At 43.8% G+C, this 17248-nt stretch overlaps 1 protein-coding gene across 8 annotated transcripts in view; it reads right to left on the bottom strand.

Annotated features, from left to right (window-relative positions):
* Nucleotides 1-3655: 3655 nt before the first annotated feature.
* The window catches only part of CLUAP1 (clusterin associated protein 1), a 42642-nt gene continuing 29049 nt past the window's right edge, over nucleotides 3656-17248 (bottom strand). For 2 of the 8 annotated variants that reach the window (XM_015560120.1, XM_015560122.1), the window contains exons 10-14: nucleotides 16917-16994; nucleotides 11458-11565; nucleotides 8965-9098; nucleotides 8756-8812; nucleotides 3656-4050 (exon numbers count right to left, since the gene is read on the bottom strand). In XM_015560120.1, the coding sequence (XP_015415606.1) occupies nucleotides 3904-4050; nucleotides 8756-8812; nucleotides 8965-9098; nucleotides 11458-11565; nucleotides 16917-16994 (524 nt within the window). In that variant the 3' untranslated portion in view covers nucleotides 3656-3903. The remainder of the gene's footprint in view (nucleotides 4051-8755; nucleotides 8813-8964; nucleotides 9099-11457; nucleotides 11566-16916; nucleotides 16995-17248) is intronic. The other 6 variants (XM_015560121.1, XM_006757866.2, XM_015560123.1 and 3 more) reach the window with 6 other exon arrangements.

The raw sequence follows: 17248 nt of genomic DNA, 5'->3' as shown, positions 1-17248 counted from the left end.
TTTATCTTATGACTTTATTAGTATGGATCACTGCTAAGCCATTTTCTTCCTATGTCATTGTTCTTTCTAGAATTAACAGTTGTATTATTTTTTAAATTTAATGAATTTTCTGTCACTATTGCTTAATTCTTTTCCAAACTGTCCAAGAGAAGTGTAAAATCTGAATACTATCTCTCACAGACACACTGGTTATTCCATTTTCCCCTAATGACACACCTTCTTGAACCCTTTGTTTTCCTGCTCCAGTCACATCCTTATTGAAAGGACTTCTGTTCTGGGTAGGAGGCAGACCTTTTAGTTCCCTTCCAATTCAACCAGTCCTGGAGTCCAGCACCCAAGAGCTCCCCTGGGCTAATCTAATAGCTGTGATATTTATGTAGTACTAGAGGCCCGGTGCATGTGCACTTGGGGGGGTCCCTCAGCCTGGCCTGTGCCCTCTCACAGTCTGGGACCCCTCAGGGGATGCCCACCTGCTGGCTTAGGCCCGCTCCCTGGGGGTTGGGCCTAAAATGGCAGTCAGACATCCCTCTGGCAGCCCAGCAGCCCGCGGAGGATGTCCACTTGCCAGCAGGGCGCAGGCCTAAGCTGCAGACCCCCTTCAGGGTGGGGGTTCCCACTGGGTGCCTGACTAGCCTGGGTGAGGGACTGATGGCTGTTTGCAGGCTGGCCGTAGCCCCTTCAGGGTAGGGGTCCCTGCTGGGGTGCCTGGCCAGCCTGGGTGAGGTGCTGATGGCTGTTTTTTCAGGCTGGCCACACCCCCTTTAAGGTGGGGGGTTCCCCCTGGTGGTCAGTCTGGGTGAGGGGTTGAGGGCCGTTTTCAGGCTGCCCAAGCCCCCCAGTGAATGTAAGCTCCCAGGCTCTCCTTTTTTTTCTTTTTTATTCTGGGATTTATTTACCTTCTATAATTGAAACTTTGTTGCCTTTTGTGGAGGCTACAGTCAGCAGAGGAAGGAGCAATCAAGCCGCCTGCTCACTCCAGCTCCGTGGCCACGGCCGGCTGAAAGCAGGTATCTGGGGTTTATTTACCTTCTATAATTGAAACTTTGTTGCTTTAAGTGGAGCTGAGAGCTGCCGTGGCAGCTTGGCTTCCTCCATCATTGGGGCAACCAAGCCTCCTGCTTGCTCCAGCTCCGTGGCTGCCGGCCGCCATCTTGGTTGGGTTAATTTGCACACAGTCGCTCTGATTGGCTGGTGGGCGTGGCTTAAGACGTAGTGCAGGTACAGTCAATTTGCATATTTGTCTTTTATTAGTGTGGATGTTGCTAACCAAAGAGACACATCTTCCTTTCAGATGTTTGGTACTGATATTACCATTTAAAATGCTAGTGAAAGATATCTTGCATTTATTTCTTCCTGTCCCAGCTAAAAGGGAAACAGTTCTTCTGATTTCCTAGAGGAAGTCTTCATACTTTGTTCTTAATGGCTACCACCAATAAAAATTGAGAACTTAAAAAATTCCTTTATATTTTCTGTCAATACACATATTTTAAAGCATTTTAAGAGATCCTTTAATTATACAGTAAAAAACAAAAACCCACCGCTGTCAGCAATGACCTAGGTGCTAGTTTTTCACAGACCTAATCACTCAAGCTTCTGTGGGGCCTGAGTCTGCTCTGCTGCATAACTAAAACCAAATGACACCAGATCATAAGGCACTTGCACATATTTGACTCCTGGATCCATTATAGTGACAGAAATACATTAATAACATGATCAACTACTTGCATCTCCTTTGTTGACAGAAGCTACTGAAGGAAGTGCCATACCATAGTGAGAGCCTGCACAAATTCAATTAACCAAGGGATGAAGGATGACCAAGAAGCAGGTGAAAGAATGAATCACCCATTACAGTCATTACCTTTATCTGTGGACATTTTATCAGTAGCTTGGGGTAGGACTCCCAAGCTAATGCCCATTAGAAGAAAGCACCACATACGGAAAATAGAAACACATTTTTAGTTTTTTTCAAAATATAAGTCAGGTCAGACTCAGGTGAACCAAAGCTTTAACATCCAAGAAGATGCAGTGACTTTCCCTAGCTGGTTTGGTTCAATGGGTAGAGCGTCAGCCTGTGGACTGAAATGTCTCAGGTTTGATTCTGGTCAAGGACACATGCCCGGGTTGGAGACTCAATCCCCTGTAGGGGGAATGCAGGAGGCAGCCAATCAATGTTTCTCTCATCATTGATGTTTCTCTCTCTCTCTCCGCCCCCCCCCTTCCCTTCCTCTCTGAAATCAATAATAATAATAAAAGATACAGTGACTTTTTTGCACCTTAGAGATCATGGCACCTGAGGTGGATAGCAAGGCTTCCAACACACCTATTTCCCATTTAGCTTACTGTTTCAAAAATGGCACCTCTCGCCCTAACCGGTTTGGCTCAGTGGATAGAGCGTTGGCCTGCGGACTGAAGGGTCCCAGGTTCAATTCAGGTCAACGGCATGTACCTTGGTTGCAGGCACATCCCCTGTGGGAGGTCTGCAGGAGGCAGCTGATTGATGTTTCTCTCCCATCAATGTTTCTGACTCTCTATCCCTCTCCCTTCCTCTCTGTAAAAAATCAATAAAATATATTTTTTTAAATGGCACCTCTTACCCAGCTGGCATAACTCAGTGGTTGAGCATCGACCTATAAAACCAGGAGGTCACAGTTCAATTCCTGGTCGGAGCACATGCCTGGGTTGTGGGCTCAATCCCCAATAGGAGGCATGGAGGCAGCCAAACGATGATTCTCTCTCATCATTGATGTTTTTCTCTCTCTCTCCCTTTCCCTTTCTCTTTAGGGGAAAATCAATAAAAATATATTTAATTTAAAAAAGATGGCACATCTCAAATTACTGATGAATTAACCGAATGCTGAATGTTTTAAAAAAGGGGGTAATCTCATACATAAAATGTAGAAAACGATGGTAAAAAGCAAAGATGATAGCACTAACTGTCACAGTCCCCTAAAGTTTACATGTGCCACAGTAACGTTACTATGAACTTTTCTCGAGTATTTTTTATCAGTGCAAATAAACAAAATAATTACATTTTCAAGTAAAATTTATTTAATAATATAAAAATATGGTATTTAAAACATTTATTAAGAGAAGTAACGTCAGAAGTCTTATGACTTTATAACTGAAAAACAATAAAAACTGTTCTGTGCTTCCCAAAAAACAAAACAAAAAATGCCACCTATCTTTCACTTGTCTTTTCACAATAGGGAAATTCTAGTGTTACTCTACCTATTTCAATTCTGGTTTATTTTTTAAGTCAACTTTCCTAAGAGGGAATGCTGGCCTTCTGAGAAAAAAATGGAGAATTTATAATCTGGAGGATCTTCTGTTGCCTGATTTTCAAAGAAAGTTGATTTTCATCTGACTTAGCTAACTTTCATTCAGAAAATTTTAGTAAAATGCATTTAAAGCTTGGTATTGTGAACATGCAGGAAAAAAAGACTATAAAATGAAATAAAAGCTAGAATTAAAAGCCTCTAAATTGTATAAGTGACTAATAGTCCAGCACTAATTCCTAAAATGAGTCCTTGTGTGCAATGCCAGCCTCAGGTTTGTCCCACTGACTCTTAGAGGACATATGTGACAACAACAATAATCAAACTTACATAGAAACTTATTTCTCCTCAAGTTTTTTTCCTGTGGATGTGAATCACTAAGCACACACATATTTCCCACTTTTAGGAGATAAGGCAAAAAAAAAATCATCTTTGTAGTTTGCTCTGGTTTTTGTTTAAGCTTCATGGAGTAACACATAGGAGGCTAAAGCAAAAAACAGGTAATACTTCAGTAACAATAAGTCCAACTGACTTAGTAAAAAAAATATACTTCCTTTCTAACCTTTTAAATTCCCATTTACCTACAAATCTGAGGGTTTTAATCTGCATGGGTCCCTTGGCAAGAAAGTCAGAAGTCATTGTCACTCTCTTCCAGGGGCTCAGGTTTCCGGACCCTTCGGCTAGATTTAGCTGGAGAGAGAGCAATGCTCTCGTCTTCCAAGTCGTCGTCTTCTTCATCATCTTCCATGTCAATTTCACTGTCCTCCGAGTCTTCCTATAGGAAAAAGACAGCAAATACACTTTGTTCCTGACATCTTCTCAGCAAGACCCTACCTCACCCTTTTACTAGTAGCTCAATAACTAGCAACACCTCCATGTGAAGGAAGAGCTTGGCAGAGAAGCGGTCAGGTTGTGGGGGCATAAAAATGAATCAACTTCTAGATATTGCTGGCTGGAATACAGAGATCAATGTATCCTCTAATCAGTAACCTTCAAATACCAATATGCAATAATCCAACGTAGGTGCCACAGGGACTGGCTTTCCCACTGATGACTCAGGAACATGAGACCTGCCCAAGGCTCACTGAATGCTGCTTTGCTCCTAGCAGCTCAGAGACCCACGAGTGGGTAGCAAGGAGGGTAGGGACTCGGAGAGAGGGAAGAAAAGCTTGTTTTGACTTCTGACAGACTGGGGATGGAAAGCCACAAAGGAAATGGGTGTAGGGAGAAAAATAAAAGAAACACTCTCGCCCTGCCAGTGTGGCTCAGTGGTTGAGTGTTGACCTATGAACCAGGTAGTCATGGTTCAATTCCGTCAGAGCACATGCCTAGGTTGTGGGCTTGATTCCCAGTGTGGAACTGATGTTTCTCTCTCTCTCCTCTCCTCCTGTCTGAAATTAATCTATTTTTTTTAAAGAAACACTCCCCCCCTGGCCAGTTTGACTCAGTGGTTAGAACTTCAGCCATGGACTGAAGGGTCATGGGTTTGAATCCCAGTCAAGGGCACGTACCTCAGTTGCAGTTTTAATACCTGGAGAGCAGGAGGCAAACCAACCAATGCGTCTCTCTCACATCAATGTCTCTCTGTCTCTCTCTCTCTCTCTCTCTCTCTCCCCCTCTCCTCTTTTCTCCCTCCCTCCCACCCTGTCTGAAAAATCAATGGGAAAAAATATATATCCTATATAATAAAAGGCTAATATGCAAATTGACCGAACAGCAGAATGACCAATTGCTATGACACGCACTGACCACCACGGGGCAGATGCTCAATGCAGCAGCTCCCCCCTGGTGGTCAGTGCACTCCCACAGGGGAAGTGCTGCTCAGCCAGAAGCCAGGCTCACGGCTAATGAGTGCAACAGTGGTGGTGGGAGCCTCTCCCGCCTCTGTGGCAGTCAGACATCCCCCGTGAGCTCCCAGACTGTGAGAGGGCGCAGGCCGGGGTGAGGGACACCCTCCCCGAGTGCACAAATTTCATGCACCAGGCCTCTAGTATCTATACTAATAAAAGGGTAATGTGCTAATTAGACCGGGAGACCTTCTAGACAAAGCCATGGTGGCAGGGTCAAGGCAGAGGCGGTTAGGGACAAGCAGGCCAGCAAGGGAGGGCAGTTGGGGGCGATAAGGCCGGAAACGGGGGGCAGTTGGGGGCAAAAAGGCCAGCAGGGGTTGCAGTTGAGGGTGAGCAGGCCGGCAGGCAGAGTGGTTAGGGGCAATCAGGCAGGCAGGCAGGTGAGCGGTTAGGAGCCAGCGGTCCTGGATTGCGAGAGGGATGTCCAACTACCAGTTTAGGCCTGATCCCTATGGATGCAGTCAGACATCCCCCGAGGGGTCCCAGATTTAAGAGGGTGCAGTCCAGGTTGAGGGGCACACACCCCCGACCCGTGCACAAATTTTGTGCACTGGCCACTAGTGTGTGTGTGTGTGTGTGTGTGTGTGTCTCCATCCATCCTCAGGTAAGGATTAAAAAAAAAAAAAAGAAACACTCTCCTCCTTCATCTAGATCTAGGGTAACCAACTCAGCCAGGTTTAAAACTGCAAAGTCCTGCATCCCAGGTAAACTAGGATGGTTGGTCGCTCTAGCTAAAGCATTCCCACCAGCATACATAGACACTGCAATTTCCTTCTTCTTAAAAAAACAAAGTAAAAACCTCAAAACTTAATCCTACCTTCCCCTCCAGCTACTCTGCCCTGTTTCTCTGTTCCCCTCACAACAAAACTCCTTGAGTTTTGAACTCACTGTCGTCACCTGTTCCCCTCTCACTACCTCCTTTTAAAAAATTTTTTTAAAATATTTTTTTAATTGATTTCAGAGAGGAAGGGAGAGGGAGAGAGAGAAAACATTAATGATGAGAGAGAATCATTGATTGACTGCCTACTGCACGCCCCCTACTAGGGACCAAACCTGCAACCCAGGTGTGTGCCCATGACCAGAATCAAACCCGGGTCTGCAGGCCAACGCTCTATCCACTGAGCCAAACTGGCTAGGGCTCTCACTGCCTCTTAAGCACACTCTGGTCAGGCTCTCACCCCATCAATCCCCCAAACTTCTCTTGTTAAGGCTGACATATTTGGTGGGTTCATGGGGTAATTCTCTGTCCTCCTGTTTGACCTACAGGCTCCTTCTTCCCTGGCATCCACTATTCTGTCTTCCCGGGTATCCTTCTCCCTGGGTTCTCACCCCACCTCATTCCTGTGTCTTGTCTTGCTTGCCCAACCCCCTATATCTCCCTGACCCCCACAATGTGGGGATGGCTCAGGGCCTTGGGCATCCTCTCTTCTCCTTCTTCTCTCTCTTCCAAACAATCACATGTACCCTTTGCTTAAAGACCACCCAGATATGGATGTTTCCCCCAATTCAATCTCTAGCCCAGACCTGACTTTGAACTCCAGACTTGAATTTCAAGTCAGCATCAGCATGTGGACATCTAGCAGGCAATTCACACTTAGAACGTCCAAAATCCAAACTCTCAATCTGCTAGCCAAGCTCCTTCCTCAGGTCTGCCTCACAGTTTTGTGCTTTTGGCCAATTTTGCCACAACCAAGGCATCCTTCATTTTCTTTAACACCCCGTGTCCAATTAATAAAACCTGATGGTTCTTACCTTAGAAACATGTTCAGAACCTAACTACTTTTCAACACCTCTGCTGCTATGACCCAAGGCTAAGCCACCGCCATCCTCACCTCTGAACTAGACTCTTGCAAACGCCTCTTCACTGGGCTCTCTTAAATGTGAGTCAGTTCTTGGCACTCCTGGGCTCAGGATTCCCTAGAACCTTCCCACTGTACTCAGAGAAAATGCTAAGTCTTCGTCATACCCTGCAAAGCTCTGCACAGCCCCTGCTGCTCCTGCCCGCAGCTCATTGCATTCCAGTCATGCCATCGCCTCTGGTCCTCGAATGCAGAAACCGTATTTCCTGTGATCAGGATGCCCCTCCCCAGCACCATGTCCCTCCTTCCATTCAGGCCTCTGCCCAAATGTCACCTTATCAGAGAGATCTTTCAGGACCAATCATTCCTATCACTCTGTTCCAAAATCTACTTTATTTTTCCTCTTAACCACTATGAGCCCTGATGGGTCTGCTTCACTACCACTGGACTGTAAACTTCATAAAGGCAAAGACCTTATTTCTATTCATTACTGTATTCCGCACAATCTTTAATAGTGCCAGGCACCTAACAGCCACTCAAAAAATATCTGTCCAGTGACTGAGTGAACACGTGAAGGACCAACTCCTATGCTTAGGGGATGGTGCATGAAAACATCCCCCCTGAAATAAACAAGTGACAACAGGCACAGAGCAGATTTAAGCTACAATAATGCAATTGTTCTGAAGTAGAAAGCTATATAAAGGATCAAGCAAATCACAAGAGGCCAGCCAGCGCTCGCTGGGTATCACCAGACTTTCCTTAGTTCTGTCTTGGATGAATAAGATGGATGGATAGAAGCTGTTTAACTATCCGTCACCTACCTTCTTAAAATTTTTGAGGTAGTTTCTCTGCTTCTCTAAAGATCTTCTATGTATTCAAGGTTCTATTTCTGTGCATCTTGCTCAGCACACCTGAGTGACCTCTCCCTCCTGTGAATTTCTGTGATAGTACACACGGCTGATATTAAATAAATGGACCTTTTGTACAAGAACATAAGATGCGCCCTCACTGATTTGGTTCAGTGGACAGAGCATCGGCCTGCGAACTGAAGGGTCTCCCAGGTTCAATTCCAGTCAATGGCACATGCCTGAGTTGCGGGCTTGATCCCCCGTAGGGGGTGAAGGGGGGGGGCGTGCGGGAGGCAGCCAATCAATAAAAAAAAGAACCTAAGACTCATGCTTTGTCTCTGTGTAGCTACTAGTGCCACATTCTAGACACATGTGATATCAACCTGATGGGGAGATCTGTGATTGGTGTCAATCTAGCCACCCTTTACCACTTGGGATTGACAGTCTTGCCAGGGACTGCAACAAAGGCAGGCCCAGAATGACGAATGGAAGAGCCAACAGCTGGGCCCCAGCAGGGACCCCTTGTTTCCCCATTCTGGTTCATTTCCCAGTCAGTTATCCACTTAATAATGATGAAGGTGCTGCAGCTCCTTGCCCGGCCTCTCAGAGGCCCTGGTCTCAGGAGAGCCTCCTTATCATGTTCTCTCCCCAGAAAGGAGCTGAAGAGAGGGTTGGTCGACTCCAGGCTCTAAGCAGCATCCCTTCCTTTCTAGGTTATGGTTCAAGCGCCAGATAACTCCCAAACCCACAACCTTTCTTGGCCTTGGCTCAGCACTTACTCCTCCTTCTTAGAATAGGCACCTCTAGGTAACTTCGCCATTCACTGTGGGATCCATTTTGAGTGGCTTTTTGCCCAGGATACAGAAGCATCATTCTTGGGGAAGGCTCTCTGCTGGTTCTGAACAAGCAGATACACAGATACACACACACACACACACACACACACACACACACGGATGGATGGGGTGAAAAAGAAAACCAACCTGCTTCTTGGAGCTGGAAGTCTCGCATTTACCTAACAGAGCTGGTGCTCCTTCCATCTTTGGAAAGTGAGAGCAGACAGAACATGAGAGGGGAAAAAAAGTAGGGGAAGCAGGTTCATTTGAAAAGAAATGAGCCAACAAACTGCCACAAATCCAGTGATGCGGGCTGAGAAACCACACCTCACGCTAAGCTGATCAAACATGCTTACTTCCTGGCTAATGCAGTCACGGGGCCAGCCCAAGCGTAGAAAGAATACAACTGCTAACGGGGCCTGGTCGGGACTCACATCATCATCGGAGTCTCCACCTTGCATTGTGCCCACGATGTGTTTGCTAGGTCTTCCTGGGGAGAATAAAAGCATGAAGAAATTGCAAAAACCTTGTAAAATAAGGCATAAAATAGCATTTAAGATTTGCCTTCCTCAAAATACCGGCTCTTCCACAAAATACCAACTTCTGCGCACGGGCCACGAAGTTTCAATCGCACTGTATGTGCACGCCCGCATGTGGTATTTTGTGGAAGAGACATACGCAAGGGGCCAAAGAGCCGCATGTGGCTCGCAAGCTGCGGTTTGCCAACCACAGCTTTAGAACATTGGGAAAAAGAAGAATTAAATTAAATTAAAACACTTAAGTAGCATCCCAACTAATCAGAACCGCCGACAAATGGTAACGGATTTTCTGCATTTCCACATTAAAACAAAGAAAAGGGCAGTGAAATGTAAGCATGAATCATAAATCAGAAAAATAAAGATGCATTCTGTAAATGTTTTAGGGGAAAATCACTCTCCCTAAAGTGATTTAGGGAGGCAGCCGATCAATGATTCTTATCATTGAGAGTTTCTAACTCTCTCCCTCTCCCTCTCTAAAATCATAAAAATACATATTTTTTAAAAAGTTCATCTTTGAACACATCATCATTATTTGAGTGGTTCTCCGTTCCTCCTGTGGAAGTCTAGATGTGATTATGCAGACTCAGAGGCATCCTTCACCGGGTGGAGACAGAGAGCTGCTCTCATACCTGAAGGCTGAGAAACGAACACCCATGACCGCAGGTCCAGGCCTCCGGAGAAAGGCAGTGAGGGCAGCTCAGAGGGGAGTTCACTCAGGGCAGGCCTGGAGTGACCACCAGGAGCTGTTATAGATACTGTTCCTTGGGTCAGGTAAAATGCAGATCTTGTGTTGTTTCACTTCTGCAGTGAATTGTCAGAAGTAGAATTTAGGAGCACCGGTGCCTTTACTAGGTTCTGCTGAACTAATCACATACCATTTTAGAGCCCTGGCTCCCATATGGTAAAATAGGAGTCATAACCTCTAACCTCTACTGATGTCATAAAGCTGTCAAAAAATTAAAGATAAAAAAAATCAGAGCACCTGACTATCCTATGAACAAAGCAAAATGTAATAAGTAAAGATAGGTGGACCTAAAATAAGAGAAAACAGTTAACAACAAAAGTTAATATGAAATGACAAATGGAAGATCATTTACCATTTAAATTTATTATGTATATAAAAATGCAATTGTGCTCCAAAAATTAATAAGTGGTAGATAAGAAATGTTTTTAAAGGCAAATATAGGGCAATTTAGTAGTATCTATCAGAATTTAATTTACATAACGTTTGACCTTAGAATTCCACTTTAAATGACATAGCCTAAAGAAACACTTGCAGATGTGCGGAAAAATCTATAGAGAAAAGAGTATCTTAAGTACTGATAGATACTTAAGTATCTATCAACATGGGAATGCCCAAGTAAATTACAGGTACAGTCATACTATAGACTAATATGCAGCTATCAAAAAGAAAGAAGGAGATCTATATTTTACTGACATGAGAAGAGTTCAATATATTTAAATTTTTTTAACCCCTTCCCCGGCAGAAACGTGTATACTCGTTTTCACAAAATGTTCTTTTTCAGTTGTCGACGAGTATACTAAGAAAATATGGTAAAAAAATATGGTTTATAGGAAGACGAGTTACAAACTGTTTTCATAACCAGCATCAAAAATACTATATAGAACCAAAATAAAAAAATTAGTCTGAAAACGACACGTTTTTAACAAAAAAATTGTTGGGGAAGGGGTTAAAGCATATTGCAGAACCATACACATAGTCTGGTCTCACTCCGATTAAAAAACCTTTCAGATGATCTTCGTGTCCATGTTTCAGTGTGTGTGTGTGAAGGCAATTTGGAAGGACACACCCTGGCCTCAGGTGGGGAGTGAAACATGAGGAAGACCTCTCACCCAGATTTGCTCCACACATTTTATTGCTTGAATCTGTTACAGTGAGAAAGTAGAAATTAGAAGAACATTTTTAAATGGCAGAGATGTTTCTGTAAGTCCCTTCTTTGTCCATTATCTGACTATAAGGTATCAACTGCACTGAGAACGTTTGGACTCAAAAGGGGCAGAATATAGCTCAGTGGCAGAGGCAGTGTGCTCCTGTAAACTCTGTGAGAAACACCAGCCACAAATAGGAACTGGCCATTCTTAGGACTCCAGATAAGAGCATTAGTGATAAAGATGACCGTTGAGCAGTTTAAGAGCCAAATCCTGATAAACAACAGGGCGGAAAAGACCTAGAGCAGGGCCACTCACAGTGTGCTTATGGGCCTTACTACCAGCAGCCCTGACCCAGTGCTGGCCGTGGTGTTCTATGACAGGCACAGGGAGGAGGGCAAGGGAAAGAAGCCCTGGTACCTTGCATGAGCACCTCCATGGCTGTCCGTGGCTTGGACAGCCGTCTCTCTTCCAGTTCACTGTCAGATTCATCATCCTCCTGGATGTCAATGTCCGAGTCATCATTACCTGGCAGGAACACAGTAAGAAAAAAAAGGGGGCGAGCGGTGGATCCATCATTACTTCTAAACCAGCCTCTGTCCAGTAAGGCTCTTGGCAAGTCATATGCACTTCTCAGCCTTTCTTTTGATGCATTAGATTTTATGAGAACTTCAGGATTTGCTAGTAGATACTTAGTGAAGAGTTAATACAAACAATAGGCAGTTTGTTTTAATTTTTAAAATTTTTCCAAAGCTAGAAAAAAGTGGGTCTGATACATTAGCTAGAAACACTATTCCAGTATGTGAAATGAAACAATTGACTAGCCAGTTGTCAAGATAGCTAGGAGTTCTTGGTTAGTTGGAAGGAAAAAAAAAAAATTCTTTGTTCAGTCTTCGGCTGTGTCACCAAAACTCAAGCTCCTTGAGGATAACAAAGATGAAGAATACCCCACTGAAAAGGTCAGTGATTGCACCAAAACAAGACTGGAGGCAAGAAGGAGACCAGGATAGGAATAGCCTAAGTAGGGCTGACATGAGAAAGATGGTGACCTACTGCCTGACAATGAAACCGTGCTCATGACATTCTTCACTAGAGAAAATTCCATTATAAAGATATATAAAGAAAGGTCATTCTCAACACCATGGCCTTTTACATTAATTTCTTAAATACTCTCTTGGAGTTTGGTGCACATTGAACATTTCCTTATGGAAACCTACAGAATGAGAGTTTCCACAGTGGGGAGAAAAAGCTTTTACTGCCCAGCACCTGACTACTCTGTACCCAGGGACAGACACAGGTTTTAAGAATGGCACTGGAGGAGTGTGCAGCTGTTGCTCTGATCACTGTTTGGAAGTATAGGAAGTGTTCGTCTACAAAAAAGCTTTGCTTAGACCCTGATCTAAGAGGGAAATGAAATGGAGGCTATGTCTAGCTGAGCACAGAGTGAACGTTTTCTGCTTTCTTTAGCCATGGAGAGAAGAGGGGTGCTCTGCAGCACAGAGGAGCAAACCTGGGAGCCAGAGAGTGTCAATAACAGCATCCTGCAAGACTTCAATACAATCGACCTGAAAACTACCACCTTCCAAAGCCCTTACCAGAATATGATTAAATATTACCACAAAATAATGATTATAAAATGAAATCACTGTTCAGTATAGTTCACTTTTTATTTCATCCAGGAAAATTATGACATTAAATCGGTACCCAATGCAACATAAACCAAATGATATCATGAATTTTAAAACAACATTAATACAGATATTTCAAGCTCAACATGATTTCTTCTGACAACTCAAAACATTTCACTGAGGACTAAGCAGGTAAACTAAAACTAACACATGCTGACACTGAAATCACCGAGTTGTCAGTGATATGTTAAAATTAAGTACAGCAGACAATAGTGCTGATATAATTCAACAGGGAAAGGATAGTCTTTCCAACAAATGGTGCTGGGACAACTGGCTAGCTGCTAGCCACATGCAAAAGAATGAAGTTGGGTCCTTGTCTCACATCATTTACAAAAATTAATAAAAAATGGATCAGAGACCTAAATATAAGAGTTAGAACTATAAAACTCCTAGAAGAAAACTCAGGCGTCAATTTGGTGACCTTGAAATAAGCAGGGGTTTCTACTTAGATATGACACTAAAACCACAAGCAACAAAGAAGAAACAGACAAACTGGATTTCATTAAAACTTTGTACAGCAAAGGATATCATCAAAGAAGTGAAAACACCTAAAGAATGAGAAATTATTTGCAAATCGCAAATCACTTAAATCATTTATAAAATACTTCATATATTCTAGTACCCAGAATATATAAAAAACTCTTACAACTCAATAAAATGATAAATAAGCCAATTAAAAATGTGCAAAGGACTTGAATAGATATCTCTCCAAAGAAGATATAAAAACAGCAATAAGCATATGAAAAGATGCTCCATTTCATTAGCCATCAAAGAAATTAAAATGAAAACCACAATGAGATACTACTTCATACCCATTTAAACTATAGGCAGTTTTTAAGTTTCTCCTTTTAGATTAGCACTCCAACAGAAATATCATGCCAGCCACAGGTATAATTTTAAAATTTCTAGTGACTATATTAAAGTAAAAAGAAACTGGTAAGCTACTTTTAATGTTTTATTTAACCCAATATACCTAAAATCTCATTTCAACAAGTAACCAATGTAAAAAATTATTAATGAGTAATTTTACTTTTCTCTCAAAATCTGGTATATATTTGTTAGGGGCAAAAATAGAATATTGGGGATTAGTTATAGTTATAAGAAATATTAATCATGCTCTGTTAACCGCAATTGCCTTGTTCTGGTTAAAGAAAGGACCTTCTAACCAGGCTGGGAATTGTAGGCCCCAGGGATCTGGGAGTCAACCTTAGACCTAGCAGTCAACCTTGAACCTGGGAGTCAATCTTAGAATGCAGTTCATTCTCATTTAAGTACTGCCTATTATAGTGGAAAGATTAACATCCTTGTTGCCCAAACAATGGAGTCCCGCCTCAGTCCACATTGCCTACTTCCCCATGTAATCTTTGTCCGAGCCTATCTAATAATAGACAAACATGGTAACTGACCGTACCTTCTCTACGCCTCCCATTGGCTAATCAGTGTGATATGCAAATGAACCAACAACAAATATGGCAGCTAATTTGCATACTGCAAGCAGGGCGGGACAGCGCGAGCCGCCAGCGCGCCGCCATCCAGGGCTGAAGCCCCAGAAGCCGCCTGATATAGTAGTAACTCTATCAGTAGCACTCTGAAAGTCAGTGGCATAAATGCACTAATTAAAAGACAGATTATGAGGGTGAATCAAAAACAAAACCCACTTTAAATATAAAGACACATATAGATGAAAAGTAAATGAATTAAGCTGCAGCCTGTTTTGCTCAGTGGATAAAGCATTAGCCGGGCTGAGGGACACTCCCCCCCTCACCCAGTGCACGAATTTCATGCACCGGGCCCCTAGTATCCTATATAATAAAAGGCTAATATGCAAATTGTCCCTTCGACCAGATGTTGGACTGGGAATTCAACTAGGGGGTGGGGCCAGCTGGCCAACCTCCCACAGCCCCCCCAACCAGCCCTGAGATTGGTCCCCCACCCTCATTGGGGGTGGGGCTGGCAGGCCAACCTCCAGCATTCCCTCCCCAAGCTGGCACGTACTGATTGGCCCCAATCAGGGCCAGACCCCACCCATGCATGAATTCGTGCACTGGACCTCTAGTAATAACAATAAAAGGCTAATATGCAAATTGACTGAAAGGCAGAATGACCGGTTGCTATGATGCGCACTGGCCACCAGGGGGCAGATGCTCAATGCAGGAGCTGCCCCCTGGTGGTCAGTGCACTTCCATATGGGGAGTGCCACTCAGCCAGAAGCTGGCTCTTGGCTGGCCAGTGCAGTGGTGGTGGCAGGAGCCTCTCCCATGTCGTGGCAGCACTAAGAATATCCAACTAACAGTTTAGACCTGATCCCTTGGAGCCTAAGCCTTTAGTCGGACATCCCCCGAGGGCTCCTTGGCTGCCATAAGGATGTATGACTGCAAGCTTAGGCCTGATCCCCCGGGGAGTGGGCCTAAGTTGACAGGTGGACATCCCCCAAGAGGTCCTGGACTGTGAATGGGCGCAGGCCGGGCTGAGGGACCCTCCCCCGCAGTGCACAAATTTTTGTGCACCGGGTCTCTAGTTCAATATAAGCAGCTGGCTTATGGGGGGTTGCAGAGCAGATTTTTGTGGATGACTTGCTGCTTTCCCATACTTCCAGCATGAATGGAATAAACACTCATACATGATTCAACTCTGTCTCTGCTTAATTGGCTCAAGCAGTGACAGGCAGCGCAGATCCATTGGTTGTCTGGTTACATATTCTCCACAAACAGCAGCTCTCAGTTTGGACCAGCCACATTTCAAGTGCTCAGGACGCCATGTAGCTGGTGGCTAAGTAGTAGATAGTACAGTTCTACACTTGGAGCTCCCTGAGAGCCTCACCAATCACTGTGGGCTGGCACAACGCCTGACACACAGTAGGCATGCAGTAAATACAGGGCAGGGCAAAAGAAGGTTTACAGTTGTGAGTACTCAAAACACAGAGGTTACTCTGGTATTATTATTTACTAATTATTGTATTATTTTCCTTTTTCCCCATAGGAACAGCTGTAAACCTACTTTTGCCTCACCATGTATGTGTTAAATGTATAAACATCTACTTTCCACTATACCATAAAAATGGAACCACAGCTAGAATACTGTGATATTGTGATTTATAATAAGAAATATAGATTTGGCCTTCCTCCCCGTTCCTGGCACAGAGCTCCCAAATCCCAAAGACTTTCTTAAATGATGAGAGTTAACAATGGTGTCTCTTGTTAAGTAAATGAGGTGACTTTTGGATCTCACCCAACGGTGGGACCTAGTTGCCAGTAGGAGCCAACCATGTGATTAGAGAACTGGAACTTTGAGTCCTGATTTCTGGGGAAAGGAGAGGGGCTTGAGGTTGAATCAATCTCCAATGGCCAATCAAGACGAAGTAATGAACCCAAAAGGGTCTTTTCTAGAGAGCTTCCATGTGCTCTACTGATTTAGTCTTTACTGAAATAGCATCCCCTCAGTGAGGCCTAACTCCCTATTTAAAGCAATTCTGTCACCTTCCCTATTCCTTGTACCCTGCTCTGCATTTCCCCCATGGCATTTTTCACCTTCTCCATACAGCTTGCTTACTATGTGTCTCCTAGTATGTTAACACACTGCTAGCATACTGCTAACATGTGAGATCAGTTAGGGCAAGGATCCCTATCTTTTATCCACTCATGTATCCTTAGCACTCAGATACTTAATAATGCTTTGCTAGGTTGAATCAGCTCCCTGAAGAGTGGCCTGAACAAGATGATCTCTTGCAGCTCTTAGGTTTTACTAATTCTTGCTCTTGTTTCATGTCTATGTAGTATTGTATTTTTCTATTTGGAGGAATCTTTCACAGATGGAGAAAAATTCAGAGTCTGCCTTTATATATTTCTTCTCTGATCCCAATATTCTGGGCAATGTTCCCACATATGAAAAGAAAGCAAAGAACCGTAGGGTGAGTAGAAATGAGAATGGTCCTTCATAAATATTTTCCTAATTTCTTTGTCCACTCCAAGCTAATTAAGTGCTATCCTTCATTAAGCTGGTTTAAATTGGAAATTTTTCTGAAATAACTAAATCACACATGCTTCTAAGAATCTTTGCCTTCAAGAGATCCCAAACCTATGGGTCACAAAATGAAAATCTGAGTTCAGAAGAACAAACCAAGGTAAGTGAGAAAGGTCTTAATGTGCTGGCCTGGGGCAGAGCAGGATACAGCCAACCAACAAGAGCTCTTACCTGTGCCAGGCCTCCCAGGAGGGGATAAATTCCATGCGGTCTTATCACTTAGGGCAGCTTCGGGCTCTCCTGGCTGACCTGGAACCATAAAGGCAAGGGGCTGCTTTGGCTAGAGAGGCCCTTGGAATTTCCTAACCTTACCCAAGAGGATTTCCCAGCAGTTCCCATTCTCCTTCCAGAGTTCCCTGAGATTCTGGAGAGGCACAGACCAAGTGCAAAATAAGAGAGACAAGAAAGACAGAGAGAAAGAGCATGCCTGGAGTCCCAGGTATACTATCTTCAAGCATGGGGGAATAAAATTTATCATCATGAAAAAAGGGCAAGAAGTAACA

This window comes from Myotis davidii, unplaced genomic scaffold (genome assembly GCF_000327345.1).
Source record: "Myotis davidii unplaced genomic scaffold, ASM32734v1 scaffold555, whole genome shotgun sequence".
NCBI lineage: Eukaryota > Metazoa > Chordata > Mammalia > Chiroptera > Vespertilionidae > Myotis > Myotis davidii.
Note: the sequence above shows the minus strand (reverse complement) of the source record. Positions and strands in the feature narration are given on the sequence as shown.